General features: G+C 41.2%; 1 protein-coding gene across 2 annotated transcripts in view; it reads left to right on the top strand.

Moving 5' to 3' along the window:
- Window positions 1–24861, top strand: part of LOC108024647 (ETS-like protein pointed) — a 59604-nt gene that overhangs the window by 19074 nt on the left and 15669 nt on the right. Inside the window, exons 1-4 of one of the 2 annotated variants that reach the window (XM_017094701.3) lie at window positions 14866–15494; window positions 15594–15710; window positions 16112–16315; window positions 17070–17294. In XM_017094701.3, the coding sequence (XP_016950190.1) occupies window positions 15317–15494; window positions 15594–15710; window positions 16112–16315; window positions 17070–17294 (724 nt within the window). In that variant the 5' untranslated portion in view covers window positions 14866–15316. Of the gene's footprint in view, window positions 1–14865; window positions 15495–15593; window positions 15711–16111; window positions 16316–17069; window positions 17295–24861 lie in introns of those variants that run through there. The other variant, XM_017094699.3, reaches the window with a different exon arrangement.

Here is a 24861-nt window from a genome sequence, read left to right as displayed (position 1 = left end):
AACTGGTTGACTCTCCACGGGTCCTGCTTTCGGTCCCGAACGGATCGCTTGGGGTCTCCTCCCTCGGACCCACGGCCCAAGAACCCCCTTTACTTTCTGGTATCTCTCTATTACAAATAGTCTAATGATCAATGCCATGGGCTAAGGCGATACACTAAGAGTCGAAGAGGTTCTGAGATCTGAAGAGATGAGAAAATAACTTTTGGAGCCAATAGATCTTACAGATCTAACAGAAAAGATCATATTAGGGATCATACTTTTATGTCATTCAATGTATCATAAACTTTAAATTGTATTAATTATTATTATCGGATTCGTAATATAATAAATATTTATTTGGAATACTATATTATCTATAGATACAAATTTACTATTACTACTATATGATCTATAGATACAAATTTGGAGGATAATTTAATTTAAAATTTATTTATTTAACTTCTTGAATCATTATTAATATTTTTTATCTTAACAACCCTTTGTTTTCCCCACTGTATTATATATGCAAATGTAGGGGGCCAAAACGCAGAGCAGGAAGGCCAGTCTAGGGTCCAGTTTGAGCATCCTCACCATGATCATTGTGGTTCTAGGGTTCCGTACAGGCCAGGTGCTAAGATGGACCCCGGGCCAGGGGTTTCGGTGAGATGGAAGCTGCAGATCGGGAAGTCAATCCAGTTGTTCGCCCTGGCGTGGGCTTATTACCCAGCAACAAATTGCATCTTCATTTCGAACTGCAATCTGGGGGAGGGAGAGAAGAGTTATCACCATGACCCCTGCCTGCGGATGGGGCGTCCTCCTATCTCACCAATTATGTGGCCAACAATTAAGTTAATGCCGTGTGGGCTTCCTCGTGGCGCCAGTCGCCAGCTATCTTATTTAAAAAACAATTAATATTTTGCCTCTTTTGGGTCTTTTAATTCGGTTTTTATCATCCGCCACGCAGCGGGATGGCCAAAAGTGCCTTCCGTCACACGTTTTCGGGGGCCATTTTCGAAATTCAGTTATCAATTAATGGCCAAATATATTTGTTCAAATGAAAACAAAATGCCGAAAACGTCGAGACAAAATGTTTTTACAGCTTCTGATACGTTTCATTTCGATTCGTTGGGCATCTTAATTTATTCAAAGCCGTTACCAAATGGATACTTAAGGCCACCACTCGATGGAGATAACAGTGTCTTATAGATGTTGAGTTTGAGGTTTTAGTTAGTTTGATCTTCTCCCCCTGGAGTGTGTGAAAGCCATTAAAATTAGTGCTTGGGAAATGGGAAATACTATAAACCTCGAAAAGGGGAAATATATATGCTAAATGCTTTGAGTTCAACGGCTTGGCTAATGCTCTTTTTTGATTTAAACTTTACAATTGATTTTTTAGCAGTAGTGCAGCTTCAAGGGAAATTTTCCCCATTTGCGATCTTCTTTTCGCTTCACTATCGTTCTGTTCGCGTTCCGTAATGAATAATTATTGCTAATTGATGCTGATAAAAATGAATTTGTGAATGTGTGGCTGTCGCTGTTGCGGTCACTATTCTATCAATTAAATTGGATCGACTCGGGCCTGTTTCGACCAGTTATCAAAGACGAGTGAAGCAGCGAAATGTATCTATTTCGCCTTGCCAACAGTCGGGGTTATCTGCTTAACTCTCGAATTATATACGATATTTGTGTGCCAAGATGCGTCACTGAACTGACTGGCTAGTCGCCCGATAAAAAGAGCAAAAACAAATTTCATTCATGATTCAAGATAGGCCCGCGAAGGCTTCGCATTTGCGAGTATCTGAGCACTCGAGCCGCATGTATGTGGACTATAATCTATCTGCATGGCAGGCACAGACACAGGCACGGGCACGGGCTCGGGCTCGGGCACAGGCACACAAACAAAAGATACTCGCACACATGGAGCATATTTAATTTGAGGCAAACTAGCAATGATTAGGAACATCCGGTTTACTAACCGAAAAACCAACCGAGCAAGCGAGCAAACGAATCAGCGGAGCCAACGAATCCAACCCGGGCTGTCCAGGCATAGGCATCCCATTCCCATTGAACAGTAGCTGCACTGCGAGAAAATGCACTACTATACCACATACAGGTATTACTTGAGAGGGTGATGTAGGGATTGCATAGGAAGTCGAGCAGTAGGTTAAACAACTTATTATAATGATATTATGATATAATGATATGATACCTTGATAAGATGGGATCACTTTAAATCTCTAAGACCTCTAAGAACTTATGAAAAAAAAGAGTTCTTAATTAAATGGATTCTCAAAATCATAAAGAATCATGATATGATACCTTGATAAGGTATGTTCACTTTGAATTTACATCTTTTAAAAACCAATAAAATTTTTGAATTGAAATTAACAATGGGTTCCATAAAAAACTGTGATATGATATACGAAACGATATGATACCTTGATAAGGTATTTAAGAACCGATAAAAATAGAGATCTTAAACTAACAATCAAAATAAGTTCCTAAGAACATAAGGTATTGCTTATCAGATCTCAAGTTCTTAACTTAAAATATATAATACATTCACCAGATCCTAAGAACTCTATAGGGATCTTTATTATAAGAGTACCTAGATCCCATACTTTTATTCCCAGTGCTCTGCGACAGCAGCAACGACACTAGTCCCATTCAACTTGATTCGTTCTTACGAGTATATGTCCACGCCATCATCGTCATCATCGGCGGAGGCAACGTGATCATCATCCCCAGCAGTTGGGGCATCTTCATCATCGTCTCTTCTCGAACCGCTGATGGTGAACGTTGCTGGAGATACACGGAGGCTGGGACATGCTACGAACCGGCGATGGAGATTGAGATGCTGGATGAGTGTGGGGTGCCGCTGCTGGACACTGGAAGCGCCATCCGTCGGGGCCAAGCCTCTCCAGCCTCAGTTCTGGACATAAAGCAGATAATAATGTTGTTCTTGTTGTGCCCGGCTCTGGCTGCTGTGAAATCTTCTGTTTGGAGTTTGAATTGTGTGTAATTTGTTTGCTGGCTACTGCTCGGCTACTGTATTTTCCAGCGCGGCCTCAGCCCGAACATCTCTACACGATCGTTTCGTGGAGTTGGGGGTCTCGAAGCAGAGGGTTCTCCACACGATGGTATCTGGGGGATACGAAGAGGTAGCGGGGCGAACTCTTTGTTTGTTGTAAGCCGCGACAATCGACGGCAGCTTTAGCTGGGCTCTGCTCTTCGGGGGCTCCTCTCTTTGGGGGCCAACTGCTGATCCGATCGGCATCCGATCGTTCGTGTTTATCTTGCGCTTTAAAATGTGAAGTCCCTCATGCCGAACACCTCCTTCAGTCCATCTCAGGGATATAACTTCTGGCCGCTTCCTTTCGGTGCTTCATTAGAGCTATGGGGGAATTCTCTTTGGTTACGCTCAATTATTGATATTCATATTGGTAAATTAAATTAAATTGCAGTCGAGAGCTCTATAAAACTGGCCCAAGCTGCAGGAGATGAATGCTCCTTGGGGTCCTTAAGTCTATTTATATTTTTCTGAATTAGCAAGTACACTGTACTTACTCAATTTTACGTTGATTGATTTTCCTAAGAACTTTATAATAATCTTAAGTTGTTTCACAAGATTGCGGTTGTTTTACCTCGTAAAGATCATAGATTGTTTCTTCCGCTTACCCTAAATTCAAATTAGAACTATATCTGTTGATTTTTCGAGCTGTAATTTCCGTTTCTTGGCCAAAGATCGCCCATTAGAATAAAAAACTCAATAATCTATGCGTATTTCCGATCGAAAACCGTTTTTTACCCATCTTGTTGGGTGAGTGACCCCCCTAATTATGAAAGAAATAACCCTATATGCCGCTTCCCATTGATAGCTGCCTATCTAATTTATGCGTAAACCACTGATTTGATTAAGAGGAACTTGTGAAAATATCAAACCGAACTTCCCATAGCAATTAAAAGCCAATTAAGCCGATATCATCCCATCATAATCGAGGCAAACATTTGCCAATACACGCAGAACGAACTAGTTTTGTTTTTTTGGTTTTGGTTTTCGTTTTATTTCTCTTCTCAGCCACAAGTTTCTACACATTCATTGATTAAAACAAATTGATAATTAATAACTTCGATGGGTGCAGACAGGTAAGAGGAGAAACAACGAAACGAAAACTCGTTTGGCCCGGAAACATATCCTGTGTCCATTAACTGTTTTACGTGCTTGACAAACTTCCGCAGTGGGAAAAAAGAGTTTGCTTTAGTTTTTCTCAACCCACTCGGCTTCCTTTGCCGCTGCTGCGGATGCTGCAAATAGGTTGGACCTGGGCCCGGCCCGGCCTGGCCTGGCCTGTCCAGTGCCGTCCGAAACCCCACTTGACCACTGGAGTTGCAGTTTTCTAAGCTGATTTGAATGTCAGATAGATGCACGGCGGCCGGGCAGCAACTTTCGCATTTCATTTGGCACGGTCCGAGCTCCCCACCACATCATTCACTTAGCCTCGCTTTGCTCGGCTCAATATCTGGCCAGTTGATCGGCTCCCCCAGCTCCATGAGCCAGGCTCCGGGCCTCCAACAGCTCCCAAAACCCGAAAAGAAAAAGTTGCATGCGTTTCTGCAATGACTATTTCTGCACTGCTTGTTTCCTTATCACTGGATACCCTGGATTACTTCAGTGAAATATAGTCCTTTTCTGGGGGATTGGAATGCTCTCATCGGAAAATAAAACAAATTATAGATTTTCGTACTAAAGATAGTTACTTTAGAACTTAAAGATCAATATAATATTCAACTAATTTGAAATTGATAGTATATTATATCAAAAAGTTTATAGGAACTTGGGAAGTAACTAAATATAATATTATACTTAATAGTAGTATACTATATTATACTTAATACTTGATAGAGTCTTGGGAAGTAATGATATATATTACATAAAATATCATATGATTTCATATTATCAAATTGTAGATGTGAAAAGGGTCCTTTGAGTGATTGATACTCTTTCAATCAAAGCATAACCCAAAAACGTTAGGATTTTGTGATACTTCTTCATGAAAAACATCCTTGGGTTTATAATATTAAAGTTTATAAAGTAAATCTAAAGATTCAGGATAGTACAATAGCTCCCAAGACCTACCGCCCCTCATAAGTAATCTCCTTTTCAAGGGTATTCCCGCTTCGTAACTTTCCCGATGGCATGGAAATTTGTTGCGTTTGTTTTAAGTTTTTTCTCACATTGACCGGATGAGCAGCTGCTGGGGATCAGGTGAGGATGAATATAATAACATAAACCCCAATATCAACAACGGCAGCGACGGCCGATCGATCGGGCCAGCGAGTGAACGAGCCAAACTGACGAAACCAGTTCCCATTGAGAAAACGGCGAATTGCCCAGGGGGCCGAAAGGAGGTGGTTGGCAGTGCTGCTGCTGGAGGAGATCGGGGAAGGGGACTCCGCTGGCCACTACATGAATTAATCACTTCGTTTGTAGTGGACCGAACCGATGGGGAGATCCAATGCGAACCGAGGCGATCCGAGCGAGCAGAGCAGGCGGCGGGTGGCTGTGGCTCTGGCTGGTGGACCCATGGACCCATGGACCCATGGCATTACCCAGCATGTGCGGATGTGGATGTGCGAGTTTTCCAGATCAACGGATCTCCCTCTGTGTGAATGGAACCGAACAGTACACATGCCTGTGTGTTTTCCCTCTGTGTGAGCGTGCCAAGATTTTATGAATGAAATGATCGACAGCTGAATTGCAAAATTGTTGAACAACGAAAAATTCTCGGGATTTGTTGCTGCTCTGGGTGTCCATTGATCCAACAGGTCGTCCATCGCCTCGAAACCGATAATCACGAGCCTCAACGAACATAATAATCATCATCATCATCGGTCCCAGTCACAACGCAGCGACGATGGAAATCTAATTTCTCTTAATTATATTGCCAGCGATCTTGCAGACTTAATGAGTGTTGATTAAAATTTTTTGCTGCTGTTGTGCTGTGTTTGTGTTTCCCAATGAACTAGCCCGAGATTTATGGCCATGCATATAAAGATTTATATATATTGCCATGGGATGGCCATAGATTTACATGTGATTTCCTTCCCTGTCAATTGATAGTCTGGCTGTTGTTTAGATTTGGCAAAGATTTTGATGGGAGTTCGTTACGGAGAGACCTGGTCCGTTGACCAGTCAATTAATCGCTCATTCGACTCAGTATTACACCTTGGGTGTGGATTATTGATTGTAATATTGGTGATTTGGAGCTATACTCTTTAGTTTGTTAAAAACTGAAAAGAAACGAATTTGGCATCATTGAAAGCCGTTTCTCAAATTGGCATCATTGGCAGCGCTTTGCGTTGATTGGCACCACTGAAAAGATGAAAGAAGCAATTACGAATGAAATAGGATTTTTAAAAAGCACTGAATGAATACAAATTTGTAACTTTACGATTTATTTCTACGTCATACATGCCACCGCCCGCCATACAACCCATACCTTATGATCGGCTCAGATCTACAATCACTTGCCTAAACATTTCCTTTCATAAAACACTCATAACATATCTTTGCCGCAGTGGCACAGAGGGATATATATATAGAATGCCGATCGCCGGACCGCTGATTGCACTTCAAACAGTTGCCAATGTGTCTGTTTGATATCAGACATTCGGCGATGCCTTCCGTTGCAAGCGGCATGCTGCACATTCCCAACTGTATTTCACACCTTTCGGGCATTATCCCGACCCCGAAACACCACAACCTCCCACCCATAGCAGCCGAGTGCAATGGCAACAAACACGGGAGTCCCGAGCTCTTTGATCTCTGATCCAAAAGAACACACCCCCCACCCCGAGTACAACTCATAATTACTGGAAGAGCGCGAAGGAAGAACAATCGAAAGCCTATAGATAACCCCCGCGGATCATAAACTCTGATTTTTGTGGGATATTTTTTCAAAATTTCATTAGGGCTTTTTCCTCCATTTGTCGTTTGATGTTTTCCCCCCCAAAAGCGGAAAATAAACAATGTTTGCAACTGGAATTTATTGTGCCAAAAAAATAAGATTCGGCCTACGAGTAGATATAAATCGGTTTAGATATCGTATTGGATGTGTACTATACATATATTGGTACTATGTTTGTTTGTTTGTAAACATTGACAAGTTCCGCTGAAGTTGCGAGTGCAGCAGTGGGAAAATCGGAAAAATTTGAAATGGAAAACTGAAAATGCCGCGCTGTCTGTTTCAGCTTTTCCCAGCTTTGCAGCCACATATCCACTGTTTGTGTTCTTTAATGTCTAGGCGTTGTTTTTCTTGTTGAAACAAAATACCCATAAAAATTTGAAAAACACCAACCATTTTTTCTGGCCTCCTTGAATTCGGTTTCCTAGGAGCATATTAAAAATGAATTTATTTGCTTTTAGCCAGAAAATCGAGGCGGTCAGCAAGGCAAAGGCAACCAACCAATTTGGGTATCTGGGACATACGCGATTGATCTCAGTTCCGTTTGGCATTGTCTTGCCCTCTCTTTCGCGCCGCTCTGCTGCCATCTCTCTCTATTGGACTCCAAAATGTGAGAGTTTTCGTTTGATCATCAATTTTATGGCTTGCAATTGTTATTGGGCATTTCCACCGATTGACTTTGGCCTGTCCATATAAATTCTCTGTTCTCCTGTTGATCGTTTGCTAAATAAACATTTTTACTTGCTGCTAGTGTGGATGGAAGGAACAACAACGGCAACAACAATAATAATAACAACCGCGATAGCTGCCAAACGTTTCTCACTTTCGAGTCAAATAAATGCTGCGATAAAGTTATGTCGGAAATATATATTTTGAGCTGGAAAAATTTTAATGTTCTTGGAAATGCAACCCAAGCGGGAAATTTCTTAGAATATTGGGTAAAACATATTTTTATCAGCAGATTTGTGGGGAAAATCCAGTTAGCACTCGGTTGTCGTTGCACAAAAACACGTCAATAGTTAAGAAAGATTGTTGAAAAATATTCTAGAAAAGGGAAGAAATGTATTCCTGAGATACAAGCTGAACTTCCTGATCGAAATCTTTTCCCCACACACAAAGCTCACTCAATTTACTGGCTTCGCTGTGGACCAAGGCAGCTGACTTATCATTATGAATAAATGTAATTAGACAAAGTGTCCGTCCGTGTCCGCCCACCATCAATTTAGAGAACAATTAAACAAGAGATCTCGCAAAGAAGGCTGGTGAATTGGTTTTGTATGTGAGATTTCCATGGGCTAATTGAATGGAATTAAAATTGAAAGAACCAAATTAAAGGCAGCAGCACTTGGCGACATGAAAATGCGAGAGGGGACCGCGAGCATCGAAAGGTTTCCTAGAATCGGTGGCTCTATCGGAGTCAGTGAGTCAGAGATGTTTGGTTTATCTATCGGTGGCCAAACATTGGGTATGCAACCACATCGATTGGTGGCTCATACTGTCTGAGGACTTTTTGAGGGCCGCTAGACAGCGGGTTGCCTTTGTTATCAGCCCTGGGATTCACTACCTGTTGCCAGTAGTGACTCAACGGCGGTTCGAGAAACCCAAACTGAGTCCCCCTTGCAGAAATCAGCGCTGAAGTTATTGAAGGGGGAGACAAGATCTCGGCGCGGCTTGAGAAATATTTTTGCCAAAAAATCCCTCGAGAAAAATGTATTCAGTGGGGGAAAAGAGAAACCGAACAGAAGGAGCGAAGTTCGGAATGATTTTTCCCACGCCACAGACGCCAAGCGAAAAGAGTCCTTGATCGCCTGGCGATCGGGGGACTGGGGTCCTGGAGGGGGTCAAAAGCCGCCAAAGGACGCTACAAGTCGGACATGACCCCAGCGGAGAGGGTATTTTGTTCATGGCCTCTTTTCGAGGATCATTAGCAGGTAAAAGCTGCAGGACGCAGACTTATTGTGTGTTAATCTCGCAGGAGGAGTCCCTCCTTGTGTCTGTGAGTATCTGTGTAATTTGAGTCGTTTTAGCATCCCATTTAAGCGCGGAGCCTTAATATATGTTTGCCTATGGACCTGTATTGGAATCTGTCAAAATAACGCAGCGAACAATTCAAGTTCAAGTGCGTGGGAATTTTGTTTTCTGCGAATTTCGCTTTCTACGCGGCTGGGTCACAAAAGAAGTCCAAAAGGGTTGGGTTGGGACCGAGTAATTAAGAGAGTTTTGATTGTGTATGTGGTTTTGGTATTTTAAATTAAACTGGGGGGATTAAGGGTATTTAAAGCAAATAAATGTCTTCTTGAGTATTTCAATCTTTTGAATTTAAGACTATTTTTCACTGATTTGCAAATACTTTTTAATATAGGTTCCTAAGCATATGATTATAAAATCTAATTAGATTTGAAAATTTATATTTAACTAGAATAGTCAATTGTATGTATAGTATCCATAAGATACTTTTTGGTATTATATCTTTGACTCCCAAACGAAATGCCCAAATATAGGTATTAAAGATCCTTCAAGTGCAAATCCCTATTAAGTACTTACCTCTCTTGATTTGTGGATTATCCTCCCTGTTTTGCACCCCTAATCCCCTCTCAAATGCCATAAATGCAATCCGCTTATACACTCGTGCAGTTGGCTAAATAAATATTCCCATAATTACGGAACACACCTGAGGTGCAACACTTTTCATGTCCATTGATTGTCGAATGGGGCTACTACCTACCTTCGAAATTGGGCAATTAATTTGCTTTTCCCTGCTGCCCTCTGAAAACCAAAAAAGATACGAAAATGGGATGGGGAATCGCTCAAATTGGGTTCGATCGCTTTGCACCCTGTAGACGTGACGTACTGCATCTCCACTCGCATCTCGAAGAATCTCGGATGCAGCATGCAACTCGCTCGCACACACAGGCGCACACACATGCCATTTAAGTGTTGAGTGTGTAATTTTATATTTCCGGTGTAGTAAGTTTCGTACGACAACTCCTCGGTTCTTTCTTTTTTTCTTATTTTTCTTTTTTTTTATTTTACCAGGGTCGCAGCTCACTCTTCCTCTTGTTAGCCAGCGCACTTCTCTTTTACACTTGCTTCGCCCCCTCTCTTTCTACTTCTGCTGTTTCAGCTGCAAATGTGCAACAAGAAGAAGCCGATCGTCTCGCTTTTTTTTACACAGCCTTTTTCTTTTTCCATTTTTTATTTTGAACGCCGTCGACAACACACAATTCCTGCAATTATTTTTATATCGAAAACTCCCCGCACACACACGCCCCACACGCTGCGCACTCCCCCTTTCCAAGAGCCCCAACTGCCGCGGATCGCCTCCTGTCATGCATACGTATTTATTTATACTCGAATGTGTATTTTGTCGTAATTTGGCTGCACATTATTTGATTTATTTGCTTTCAATATAATTTTCAGTTGGTCCGTCCGTCCTCCATTCTCTTTCCACTTTTTATCGAGAATTTTAAGTTCGTTTTTCTCGCTTTTTTCCGATATTAAGGAAACTTAAGGTGCATTTATGGAATTCGAAGAAGTGTTGGGATCTCATGAGCAGGGAGGTCAGCATATTCTTGTACTCTGTAAAGCCCGAAAAGCTCTAAAGAATTTTATAAAAATAAAATAAATCTACAAAGAATTAGTGTCATAACAATAAAGTCAAATTTTCTTGTTTAAAATTTAAAATTATTAGCTTATTTTATTAAAATCTTAAGCATAAAATATTATAATCCAGGGTATTCCCTGGTCTTATACCACCTCTTCATTTTTCGCGGCTATGCTTTTTTATGTTGACAACATTTTCCAAGAACTTGTCACATTTTGCCTCTGTTGAATTTGTATTTATTTAATTCCTCTTATGACGCCCCCTTTTATTGACTTAATTTACGATTTAAGCACTAAATGAGCAGCGTTTATCAAGCCCACATATAAATAACTCAATATGTATGTATATGCACAGAAGGCTGGCCATCGCAGCAGTTCAACTTGAGCTGGGACTTCAATCAAATTAGTTGCCTTGTTTGGCTGCAGGCTCAATTCGTTTATAGCCCACTGCCTGTCAAAGGACCTTCGAAGGATGGTATTGGCAGTGGTCTTTGGGGGACCCACATTTACCGACGCTTTCATTATAGGTACAGCTATTGATTGCACTATATTTTTGCCATAATTACCCCGCCATCATGGGGATCTACCCATTCCCATCTGGTCTCGATTGCATCTTGTATATCTTCTGGTCTCCTATGGCCCATCTCATCTCAGCGAGACCGCCCAGGCGAGTGCAAGGCAGAATATTATACAATTTGATAGAAGAGCCTGGGACCCCAGCCCCCAACTCCAGGGACTCAAAGTTGAAGTCGAAGTTGGTAATGAAATATCTAACGACCGGAAGTCAATGGCAAATACTTAATAATGTTGTTCGCTGCCTTTGTGGTTGCCTGTTGTCAGTTGTTTGCCTTTCGGCTTTTACTACACAAGGGGAAACAGTTTTCGAATAAATTATATTGGTTTAGGTTTGCTAAAAATGGAAAATAATGATAGTTTAACCGAAAAAGTATTATTACAATTATTTCAATATTTTTTCCGTGTGTTATCCTGAGTTTTCTTTAATTCAAACCAATTTTCCTCGGTGCCATTTCCCTCAGAAGAAAATTGCGTGCAACTTGTTGCGCTTTCAGGTGAACTGAGGCAAGGTGGCTATGCTAAGTGCCTTTGATTCGATTCGACAATCAGACACTGCATTCGAATTGCAATTGCTCCGGTGATCGATAACGATCTGATCTCAACAGGAAACGGAAATAGAAGGTCAAAAATACGACGATCGCTCCAGACTGTTTTTATGAATGAATTTACCTCGATGCCTCACCTTATCAGGAGGCAGGTCTCGCCGCTGATAAGGCGTAATTAGTTCAAAAATAGGCTACACTTATAAATTCTTTCTAGTATTTTCTAAGAACTGCGATAAGATTTTGCAGTCGTGTGCTAATTGCGACATTACTCAAACTTTTGAGATTGGCAAGACTCTGCCCACAATGCAACAGCGTTTAGCAGTGACGAAGTGAGCGATTAAAAAAATATAATGGAGCGTGGGTAGTGTGGTACGAAAAGCCCGTATAGAGATTACAACTTTAAGCCCGGGCCCAGAGCATCCCAGGGATCGTTACTTTCTTCCGGGGGCCTACGTGACTTCTCCGGCGTACTAGGTTCAACTTGAGTAGAGGATTCAGATGGCACAAATTTGCATCCAGATGCCAGACCGGCATAACTCTGGATTTCTTTAATAATCATAGTTAGAAAACATGGTATCAAGTAGTGAGTAATTTTAAAAAGGCTGACAGTTTCCTTCTCAAATGAAGATTGGAAATTGTATGTTTTTTAGGCTTTTAAATAAATTCCTAGGAAGTTGATTAACTTAGTACTAAGGTAGGAAGTACTCCTAAAGCTGGGGATATGAATAAAAGTATTTGAGAAAAACAAACATTTTATTTACCAGTAGGGATGACATGAAGTGGATGGGAATTGCATTGTAATTATACACGCAACCTAGTGTAAATTAAAATATGAAATAAATTAAGTGAAATTAATCATAACTGGAGTAATCCGAGAAAACTCGGTGAGAAGTAAGCTAGCGTGAAGTGGATCTGGATGTAGATGCATCCATCTCGTGCTCTAAGAAGACAGCAGACAGACAGGCGGTGGCCGGTGGTCGGCGTGATTGACCCATTTCCAAGACTCCGACTTGAGCTGCAAAAAGTGAGGCAACTAGGAGCGAACAATGAACACCTCGTATGATTACCAACCGCAGCGCATCGAGTGGCTCCAATGGAGGATCCCTGGCCATGTGTGTGGCCCAGGTCCACAAAGGTGCTCCGAGTTGGTCGGATCCGAACCGATCCCCCCACCAACTTCAGATGGATCGCATAATGAATTTCGAACACGCACAGACGTTTTGTAATTTCAAGTTGTAAGTGCTGGGCTTTGAAGTGCCTCGCGTCTACTTCTTCTACGACTACAAGTCATAATAATTGTTATAATACATATGTATGCAATGCCAAATATGTACAGGGCTTATAGTCATGGCTATGAGAAGTAATTTCTTTAACACGCAGCCCACCTTGGGATCGGTAGGTGCACTGGGAGAATAAGAGATCTAAGTCCTTAATATGTATAACCAGCATTTTAGAGATAAAATTTGTAATACACTGATGGTAGTTATATATTTACTAATGCTGATAGGACTTAGCTTGGAGAACCAGATACAAACTGTATAAATATAACTTTATTAATCTAAATAGTGCTTATAAGATACAAAAAGTATCTTTAAACAGTTTGGAATACCAACTATCTCGGAGTAGATAGGGGCTATTTTTTCCGGTGCCCGAGGCAAACGTGGTGGCCAAGATAAAGCCCAGGCCCAAAGGGTTCCCCTGAATTTGTCGCCAATTATGCGGTTTGTGATAATGACCAAATGATCTCCCTGCTTCTTCTTCCCCGTCGCCGGCGCACGTAATTTCAATTCATTGATAGACGTAAAGCCGCGGAGTCAATGTTTCGCGTCTCGTTTCGTTTCGTCGTATCCCATTCATAAATCTACCTGGTCGCGCAGTCATCATAATAATAGCTCTATCTTATCCTCCTCTCCTGCGCCCTGGCTTAGATACTTTCTGGCATCTAGCCCTCCCTCTTGCACCTCATCGATACATCGAACGGAAGCAGCGGAAGCGGCCGCTGTCGACGGCGACGTCGCGATCGATTGTTGTTGCTGTTCGGCTGGTGTTTCTACCGCCTGAGGTATTGTATCTTCGAAATGCGAAGCGTTCCCTTACTACAACATCGGTGTCTTCTTCTTCTGGTTTTCCCCTGTTGTCTGGAGTTTCTGTTCAGGCGAATGCGCGTGTGAGGCAACACAAGAAATTCATTCATAAATTGCTTGTGTGCCTGGGGATTTTTTTCTCGAGTTATGTGAGAGGGGCGAAACTTGAGTAGATTTGCCATATGTGCTCCACAATCTGGTTAAAAAATTACGTAAAAAAGGGAGAAAAAATATTGAAAAATTATGATCAAAAAAGAAGATAAGAACTGCACTGGCTCACAGAAAGGGTAATTCATTAAGTGTCAACTGTAGAGTTCCCTAGAAAATGTTTGTGTATCTATAATAAATTTACTTTTTTTATAATGGATAGAGGTTTTTTATCTTAAATAACTTTCTTAATTCAGTAGAAGATACAGTTTTTAATTCTCTAGAATTCAAACTTACAAATTACAAGTTTTTTTTTTCAAAAATCTTAAAGATTTTTTTAACTGAAAGTCCCATTCTATCTCGAATTTTAAGATACGTATCTCAAAATTATAACAGATTTTTTGCCAACAATTTCCTATTTTCTGCACCTGTTACACCCTGTATTATCGCGCATTTGGTCACCTGTTGCTAATGTTCCGAAAAAAAACTGGTCGCCTTTATTTGTGTTTGTTCTCCTTCTTTCACTATTTTTTGCTTTAATTTTTTCGTGTGCCTGTGTGTCTGTGTGCTTTGTTTTTTGTTTTTTCGTTGCCTTTTGCCTTCTTCTCTCGGCTAAACAAACAACCTGGCAGTGCGTTGTTGTTTTACTAGCTGCGCTGTTGTTCGTGCTGTTGTTGTTGCCGCTCTGATGATGGCCGTTTCCGTTCCAAGCACACTCGCGCACACAGATACAGGCGAGAGAGCGCACGCACACTCGCACACGCACTTGCAGCGTTTTATGAATGAATTCCAGTTCGTTCCAGCAGAGTGCTGCGAGATTTTCGAGTTCCATTCCCACTTGTTGCGCTCGCTCTCTGCGCACCGATCGCGCTCTCTCTCTCCCACTCGTTTCGTTTCGCTGCTTAGGATATGCAGCGCTATAGCTACGGATGCGATCGTTTCGTTTCAGTTTGGCTTCACAAATCCAGCAATCCGATAGATACACAGAACGAACAACGAGCGACGAGCGAATTACAAAATATATTTTTCCGTTTCGTGTGATTTGCGCGAGTCTTTTGAGCAACAAAAAATATGAACAAATTTGAATAAGTCTCAGGAATCGAGAACTGCGTGTGTGTGTGTGTGTGCCCCCGTGTAAACCCGTTTGCCAATGTTGACAATCTGTTAATGGCTAAATGGTGCTGTGATATATGCAATTAACGTTCAATTAAGGCGCGACAATTGCACACCCAAGATACACTCGTATCTGACGGATCAGCGTGCTGTGAAAGGGTCGCGACTTTCACTGACATTTCGGGTCAAGATTGTGCCGCACCAATCAATTAACATCAATTGAAGCATCGTCTTCGCCCCCTTTTAACCCCCGACACCCAGTGCGTAAACAAATTCGTTCGACAAGATCTTAATTGGCCCGACTATGACCAATGAGTGGATCGATTGGAACGACAGTCGCATGCTGCCGCCTCTGCGATCGGCAAACTATAACCACCACCACCAGACCTTCTTGCCCAACAACTATCAGTGCTTTTCGGGCAAATTTCACTTGAAGGGCCAAAAGCTGCAGCAACTGTCCACCAATCTCAGCAAGCTCAAAGGTTCGCCTATGGTTTACAATACGCACATTATTGTTAAATATTTTAAACAATTTTTAAAAGGCTTTATGTTTAATTGATTGGTTTCTTTGCTCTTTGCAGAAGTTCCCACCGCCTTGCCACCCCTCACTCCAGGCACCAATCGCAAGGTCAACGAGGTACTGAAGGCCTCCTTCGCCTCCTGGGAAAAGGAGGTTCAAAACTGCAACATAACCAAAGGTGAGAAAAAGTCCTATAATAAGATGCCTTCTTACATAACACGATCCTGAAGAATTCGCGCTTGCATTCACTAATAGAGATATATATCTTTCCGGCCTTTGGAGCTTAATATTTCTGAGAAAATAATCTTAATTCCTTAAGAACTATATTTCCTCTATAAAACCAATAAAAAATAGAGCCCTAACTAACCGTGAATTATCAATTGGAGTTCCGGCCAGAGTCCCAATGAATATTAATAGTTTCCCACAGCAATAACAAAGTGCGCTCCCACGCCTAATTAAGTCGCCGCCGAGCGAGTGCCATTAGAAAACGATTAATTTCCATCTCTATTTATATTTATATTTCCAACTACACTCCCCCCCAATATATATATATATATTTTTTGTGTTTTTCCCATGCAGATCCCCGTGAATGGACGGAGGAGCACGTCATCTACTGGCTCAACTGGGCCAAGAATGAGTTCTCGCTGGTCTCCATGAACCTGGACCCCTTCTACAAGATGAAGGGCCGCGCCATGGTCGATCTGGGCAAGGAGAAGTTCCTGGCCATCACGCCGCCCTTCACCGGCGACATTTTGTGGGAGCACTTGGACATCCTGCAGAAAGGTGAGTACGTGAGCCGAATGCCAGTGGGCCGGCGGTAAAGTGTAAGCCATAAACATGGACTCGACTGGCGCCAGTAACGAAATTTACCTGCCCCCACAAGAAACCAAGGCAAACCCGAAACGGAAGCGTGTCTAACAAAGTCAAGGTGTCCGCGGTGGTTGGGGTGGCTCTATTGGATTGATTGGAGTGGGTGTGGTGGGCAGTGTGAACCGGTTCCCTGACCTGTTGAGCACCCTCCAACCCTTCATGTTAAACTTTTTTCTGTGTCCTTTTGACGCTTCCTGTCCACGCTGAAATTTGATTTCAAGTGGAGGTTGCAGGTAGCCACTACACTGTGAAGATAGTAAATAGCTTTTTACAAATGATGTATAAATTATATTTAAAAGATATTACTATACAATTTTACAATATTTCCTGATGCATGTATCTCAAAGAACAACTAATTTTATCTGTTTAAATTTAAATTTTAAAAGGAAGATCTTGAAATTAAACTTAATTGAAAAGCGTATTAAATGAAAAAGTATCTTAAAATACAATTATTTATATAATTGTAAATAAACTAGTGTTTTTTATCTTTCTTTCAAGTGTAACGTTAAAGTGACCTAAAAAACTAAACCGTTTTTGAATTTTTACATTTATAATTTATTGAGTTTGCCAAGCTCTTAGTTTGGGCCAACCTTATTAGTATTTTTATGAAACTAATTCGATTTGTTGTCCCCCTTTTCACCGAGCCCCTTCGCATTTTCCATTCCAGATTGCGAGAAACCAAATGAGGACATTGTGCACGGCAATTCCTTTGAGTCGGCCACCACGGCCTCGGTCTGTGGATCGGACCACCAGGTGGCCAATTACCCCACCGAGCCACCCGCCAACAGCAACAACAGCAGCATAAACAGCCGCCTGTCCATGGATTATGTGACGTCGGCGGGGAACAGTGATACTAAAAACTTCCACCGCGCCACGCCCCACTCCCTCAACGGTAAGCAAATCAATCTGAAGGATAGTTATTACTGGCATATTGATATGTGTATTTATTGGATTAAAAGTGGGTCTTTCGTGAAGAGAAAAGTGAAAGAGTTTCTGATTGAAAAAGGTTCCGTCCAATACCATTAAAGGATTTTGTTTTCATTCAACTTAAGATACGATTAGTTAAGATTGTATTGACATTTCCGTTTCCCTGTTTTTAAGTACGCTTTAAGTTTTCCTACTTCCCTTTTTTTTAACTTAAAATTTCAAGATTTTTTTAAGCGCTCCTTGAGTACTATCTTATCGCACCATTCACAATTTCGCCTTTTTAAGCATTTAATTGCCCCATTGAGGAATCAATTCAAGTTATTAAAATTCCATAATCCCCCTAATGGCTGCCATCTTATCACACACAGCGAATGACAATCATTATTTCCTTAAATTTCCTAGAACTAGGAAACCATAAACTTTAAAACAAATGGTTTGACCCATAAAGATATGGTTTTGCAAAGAATATTTGCCATTGATAAGAAAAATGGAGTTTAAAAAAGGAAAAATAAATCAGTTTAGTTAAAGACTCCAGCGACTTAATGGCCAAAATCTTTCGGCATTCCCGAACGTAATCCATTGAGAAATTACACACAATCGATGTTGATATTGAAATTACAGCGCTCGAAATGAGATGGATATTGGAGCTCATCAAGCGCTCACTTTTATTTATTGCACATCCTCCGCATCGATTTGGCCAAATGATGAACAGTTGTTTGGCATGTGTTTAGTGCATCCGGCGCAAGACTCTAAATCACGAGCAGATCCATAACTAAATTCAAATTGAGAGCCAACTTAAACAATTCATTTGCACAGATACAATATCTTTTATTTAGTTTTAGTGTTTCCCCACGTTTCCTATAAGCGGCGATATCTGCCTTGGGGAATGCAGCCCATGTTGTGATTTTATCTGAGTTATATTTCTGTGATTTTAATTTATTTATGTGAAATTGAAACGGAAATTAAATTTTAAAACAAATAGCGAGCTGTCGGTCGGTGTGAGCTTGGCGCCAGCGTAGGCAGCATATCTAAATATCTATTTAAATTGTTTACATGTTTGGGGGGCCCGCGGAAGGAGAGGGGGCCTGTGGTTGGAGGGGATTCGACGCCAGGGCACAGCTTGAGATTGAGATACATTTATTTAATGCGTCGCCGTACAAATTGGAACACAGCAGCAGCAGCAGCAACATCATCAGGCTGCATTGTCTCTCCAGAGTTGCAGTGTCAAGATGATGTAGTGTGCGCTACAAATTTCGAATTATTAATCAACTGACCCCCAGCATGGACCCCTTGGACTCGGCGATGGCGTCCGCTGCTCTGGAGAAAAAACCAGGCCCACTCCTGTCGTTATAATAAATTAATTGAATTTATGGTCTTTGACACATTATGACCATAAATGTTAAAACATTTACATATTCCACTTGGCGACGTGTGCCCAGCTAATGAAACAATCAATTTGTTAAAGAAAAGAAAGGGCACTTCTTGTTTTTGGGACTTTTTGATACTCTTTCTTTTAACAGAATTAGAAAATACCCTAGTTTTTTCCCAAAAGATACACTATCCACTGGAAACTAAGACCCAATAGATTGCCAAATCTACTATTTAAATACCTGGTATTTTATAACTCCTCTTTCCTCGCCTTAAACCCTTGAGATATCCCCTAAACCCCAACTAAAACGAGCTCGCCCTCAATGTCATAGTGTGGTCAGACACATGTAATCCCATGACGATCGTTTCAGTGGCTAGGTTCTGGGCATCAATTTGATTCAATCATTTGTGTTTCGCCGTGGAAGTAGCCCCTGTTGTCAGCATTGTTATTATTTCAATCTTGCGGATAAGCCGCCGACGTCTGGGGGCCCCCTCCACCGAAGTTGGATAGTCATTGTCCCTGCCTGGCCCGCATCCACAGAAATTATGCGACGCGGATCGGATCGGATCGGTTCGGTTCGTTTGCGTAGTGGTTTGTAGGCTGGTTTTCTTAATTCGTTTCGATTGTCTTTTTGTCAGTCATTAATTTGCTGCATTTGCATATTATTGATGTTTTTCCCTACCCGATCATTTGCATACGACTCGCTCTCTCCCTGTGACTGTTGTGTGAAAAATTGATTGACCCCAGCTGGAGAGGATTGGTATAGTGATTCCGAGAAGGTTCTTGAGGTCTCGGCTCCCAAGTGCGTGACTTGTTGACACTTTTAACCCGCCACTCCTGGCACTTAGCCAGGCTCTAGGTTCCCTTCCGAAGGTAATTATGCAGATGAGTGCCCTGCGTTTATGGCATCCAGGTGTTCTGGGCCTAGCCAACAAAAAAACAAAAACAAACCTTCACAACTGGGCCTTTAAAGTCACTCATTAAAAGTAAAAACAAATTATGATTAATTATACACATTAAGAATCGAGTTCATGCCTTTGGCCAATGAGTTTCCAAATCTCCAAATAATAAAAACAGTGTCATGAACACGCTTCACTTTTGCTATGGCCAACGAACTGAGTCTTTTCTCATTTTTACTGTGTGTATTCTTCATTTAATTTGACCCTCCCACTGGTGCAACACCTACAAGCGGAATCAACGAAGCGCAAAAAAGCTGAAAATGTTTCAAAGTTTCATCATCACTTGAGATTGAGGATTCCGTAGGGGTTTGGAGGCGGCCGCTTGGCTTAGTAGTTGAATGATTTACGGTCTTGCACTTTAGCACAGCTGGAATTTATGCAAAACTCTGGTGGCATTCGCTGTTTGAGCACCCTCTTAATTTTCAACCATTTTCATTCATATGGAAAGTGTTTTTCAAAAAGATCCCCCGACCAGAGTATTTTCCATTTCATTCGCATTCGATCAGTATGCAGTATCTAACGCTTAGTCAGCGGGTTAAAATTTTTGCACACATCGTAGATACAATGGCCCAGAGATACAATACACATATACGAGCTGGCTGATTGTTCGACGGACTGTAGACCCCATCATGACCAGGGTCTTTCGATGTTTTGGTTGAGAGCGTATCTAGGCTAGTGTATCTTAGATATTTGCACGCAAAATTGCCGCTGCCTTTTTTGGTTGTTTTCCAGCTGCCGCTGCTCCTCTTCGCCTTCATTCATTGTTCTGCTCCTCCTCCTCCTCCTCCTGCTCATCCGAAAGATACAAATATATAAATCTGCTCAAATTTGATTTGTGTTTTTTGTTTTACCATCGCATGATGTCATTTTGGCCATTTGGAACCCTTAATGAAAGCCAAGAAATCAAGTTTATTTACCTCTGGCAGCTCTGCGGTGAAAATCCATTTGCAGTCGCTCTGCCGCCCCATTGTTCCACTAAATTTAGATTTGCGAAAATCACCAGAGAGCTGTTCCCCATTCTATGATGTTTGCCATTCATGAAGTTTTAGCCCCTGTTGTTGCTGTTTTCTGTGTGTGTTTTTATTTCTACATAATAAAATGCCTGATGCGTGAAATGTTTGTCCAAGCTTGAAGAGTTGCCATTGTTGCCTCTTGCCGGCTGTTGATTCATCATCATCATCACGGTGATCGCAATACAGTATAGCCCCATATAACCTCAGCCCAGGCAACCGACCGATCAACCGACCATAGAACTGTTTCTGTTTTGAGCCTCTTTGGATCCCCCGTCGTCGCTGCCAGTTGTTGCCTCACAGAATGACACATTTAATGCACATTTGACTTGTAGATCCATCCGACTGAACAGAGCACCTCCAACCCAGAAACTCCAGTCACATGGAGTCTTTGCAGTTCTCGCATGTGACAGTTCGTAAATTCTCCATCTCACTTGCCCCCTGTCAGGTTTAGTTACAGTTTGTTGGTTTTGAAAATGACAATGGCACGACAATCTTTCGGTTCTCGCCAAGACAGACATGTGGCAGACAGTCGTCGTGAAAGGTAGAAAAGCGTGCTACCCATTTTCACTTTTATTTGGCAGTAGTACAAGGGTTAGATACAATAGATTAGATACAAGATACTTTGATTGATTTGAACAAAAGTGTTCTACAAAAACCGAGAAAGGATGGAATTATTGTTTAGCAGATATTAAAAACAAATTACTTAATTGTTTAAATTTATAAAAAAAAATTAATTTAAGCAATAATACAATGTTATTTATACTAAAATATCCCTAATTTTAGATTCTTACTTCTCACTTCAAATCTTCAATTAATTTTTTTCATTTAAAAAATGGCTTACTTTTTTGTAAAGTCATGATTAATTTACTCATCTGAAAGAGTAGTAATTTTCAACCCATTTTCCCTCCACTTCTGGTTATATTTTTGCATAAAAATCGAATAAAAGATTAGCCCACAAAACGAGGCAATTTTCGCAGTTCCCTGGAATTCAGAAAGCACATAATTATACATTGGCACAAAAAATATAGGGAAAACGAATACATAAGCCATGCGAATTATCGGGAATCCAGGTCTTATGAAATTATAAACCAAGAACCGATTCGAAGCCAATTACCATACAATGTGAGGCCAAATGGGAAATATGATCACCTTCGGCTGGCTACTTCATTTACGGCCACTCCGTATTAATTACGCTAAATTCAGCCATTAAGGCAAGATAGTTTTCACCTCCCACAAATTGCTGTGGCAGCAGAGCAGAACAGAAAAATTAGAAGTAGAGTTATAGAAGATGCTTTTCATTTTTCTTTTTTGGTGGTAAGAAATCTTTTTCGATACGCAACATAAAGCCCAAAGAGTCATAACATGGGGCATTATGTTGATTGCAAATTTGTTAAGGTCATAAAGTGGAATTTCGTTTTTAATTTCAACGCCATTGTTTTGCGCAAATGCACAAGGCAGATAGATGAAGAAGCAGCAGGAGAACCAGAAAAAGAAGCATATTATTATGGCATTTAGCGGAATTTAAGGCAACCCACTTCAGCCTGAAGTCCGCTTTCAGTGCCAGCAAATTAATCATTCGCCCCGGTGGCAGGCGGGGCGGGGGGAGGCGTGGCCGGGGGCGGGGGCGCAGCGCCTTCAGGGCCAGAAATCACATTGTCACTAATTAACATAGTCGACGCCGTTGGGAGTTTTCGGACTGCGACTACGCGCCTGCGCGCTTCGCTGCCCAGAGCAACTGCTACTGGAGCTGGGTTTTATTTTATGCCGGAGTTATAATACATTGTGTGTGCTGTTCGCCGATGGTAGGGCCAGTGCTGATCTAGAATGGGTGGGTGCCAGAGCGCAGAGAGCTGTGAAAAGTCGAGTCAACGTTTTCAGTTTTCTGCTGTTTTTCACCCGGGTTTTTTCCCCCGTTTTGGTGCCTTTAGCACGGTTCAAAAATCTACAAATATGTAGGGTCTCCTTACCTATAAGTCAGGTCAATTTTTTCATAAATATTAGATAGAAATTTAAAAAAATGTTAAAAAGTATCTTGAAAAAGTATCTTTGTATTTTTGTATCTTATTTTAAATTCTGCCTTTTCTTAACCTTTCTTTAGGATTTCTCCCTTTGCTGAATTCTAAACAATAATATTTAAAATTTCTAAAATATTTTTAAAAATGATAAAAATATCTTGAAAAAGTATCTTGGTTTTTTTTATTACTGCTTTAGATTTCAAGTTTTTCTCTTTGCACAAACGGAGCCCTCAGTATCTTAAAGTCGACTCCTTTGCATCCCCAATTGAATTCCGTAGTATCTGCATTCTTGAGCTTTGTTCCTACTTCTGTGTGAGCTGCCTGCATTCTGCGGTTGGTCCGCTGAGTGGCTTGCATAACACCACCGCCAGCACCATCACAACCACCATCAGCCTACGTTTGCATACATTTATCTATCTTGTGCGGATTTCGTTTAATTTATTACCATATTCAGCTGAATCCGACGCGCAGCCAACCGACATTGGTTCTAATACGGCCTGCACTTAGCCCCCTTTCCGCCGCTCTGCCTCTAGACCCCCCCCCGAAAATTCAAATGGGATCGCGGATTGGAACTGCTGCTGATGTTGCCGCTGATGTTGCTGCCGGCACATCAACAACACTACAGCAACACTATTGTTGCCGCCTGTCGACGGCGGCGTCTCCTCGAACTTTAATTTTTTACGTTTCTGTTCTGTTCTTTTCTGCTTTTTTCCCCCTTTTTTGGATTTTTTCTTTTTTGTCTGATGTATTTCCATTTTATTTCGTTACGTACGTAGATGTAAATTTACGCCATAGAAAAGCGTTACGGTCGAGTTCGTCTAAAACAAAGAACGCCCCAAAAGAACAAAAACAGAAAACAATAACAACAACAACAACAGCAGAGGGAGAAAAATTAAACATTAAATTTGTATAATGCGAAAGCCGCTAATACATACTACATATAGTAGGGGGAGTGAGTGAGGGAGGTTCGTTTTGGAGGCCCGAAAAGGCAGCGAACGAAACGCAGAAATGAAGGAGACGAATTGCATTTGATTTCAGATGCAAAATCAGGCCAAGTAGAGTGATATATGTCGAGGGATCTGAGTGGTTTGGGGAGGTGTACTACCTTGAACTGGAAAAAAGCATGAAAGAATGCCTATATCTGGGCCAGATAATCGCTGCCCTCATAAATCTTAGAAAGCAACTATAATATCATACATATTAACCATTAATAAAATATTTTCAATAAATTATACTAATTTTGTATTATCTGTGGAATAATTTTTAAGATTTAAATACTAGTCTGCAAATTAAATCAATAATTAAAAGCTAAATATCATTGCCGAAGCTATCTAAAAACCTAATTAACTGTTGACTATTTAATTATTGTTTTTATTGACCTCTAATTAGTCCGCATTTTACTTGTCTGAGGCTTGCAAATCAGACCATAAATCACAGAAAAACTATAATTAAAAGGTAATAATACATTTAAGAATATTCGATCTACGACCAGAGGCTTGCGGGTGCCGGCAATTAATTTGCAATCAACTTTCAAAACTCTGCTTGCAAAGCGACGACGAGGCAAAGCACTTTATGCATCATTAAGAATTAGGCAAACAAAAAGTCAAACGACAAAATGGAGAAATAGGCAAACACACTCACACACGGCCGACAAATACGAAAGATACAAAAGTATCTTTGTATCTGGAGACTGTGCCAACAGAGTCGCTTGCCCAACGAGCGAACGCCAATTTATAATTATTAACCCGCTGCAAACGGCAAACAAACGAATCAAATAAATAAAATCGAATCAAATCTCGGAGGTTGTGCGGTGGCAAAGGGGTGATGCCATGTAAAGAACTGAACCAACATCCGTTGGATGAATGGAGTCGCGTCGCCTGGAGTTGAGTTAGGTTTATACGTACACGAAAAAGATACAAAAAAAATCTCAGATGAAAAGCCAGGCCAAAGCCGGTTGGCGATCGGCTGAATGAATGGCCCAGCGAATGAATCAATGAATGAGTGCTGGAATGAATGAACTGTAACTCGTTTTGGATTTGCAGACAATCTGCCAAGACCCCAAGACTCCGCCAAGAGAGGCCCCGTCTGTAATTTGGTTTACCTCTTTTAATTCATTTTTTGTATTATTTATTTCGTTCGCCTTTTGAAAAGAGTTCACATGAGCGACAAAATGTTG

Source organism: Drosophila biarmipes, chromosome 3R, assembly GCF_025231255.1.
Source record: "Drosophila biarmipes strain raj3 chromosome 3R, RU_DBia_V1.1, whole genome shotgun sequence".
In the NCBI taxonomy this organism is placed as follows: Eukaryota; Metazoa; Arthropoda; class Insecta; order Diptera; family Drosophilidae; genus Drosophila; species Drosophila biarmipes.
The sequence above is the reverse complement of the archived record's forward strand: the minus strand, read 5'-3'. Positions and strand labels throughout refer to the sequence as shown.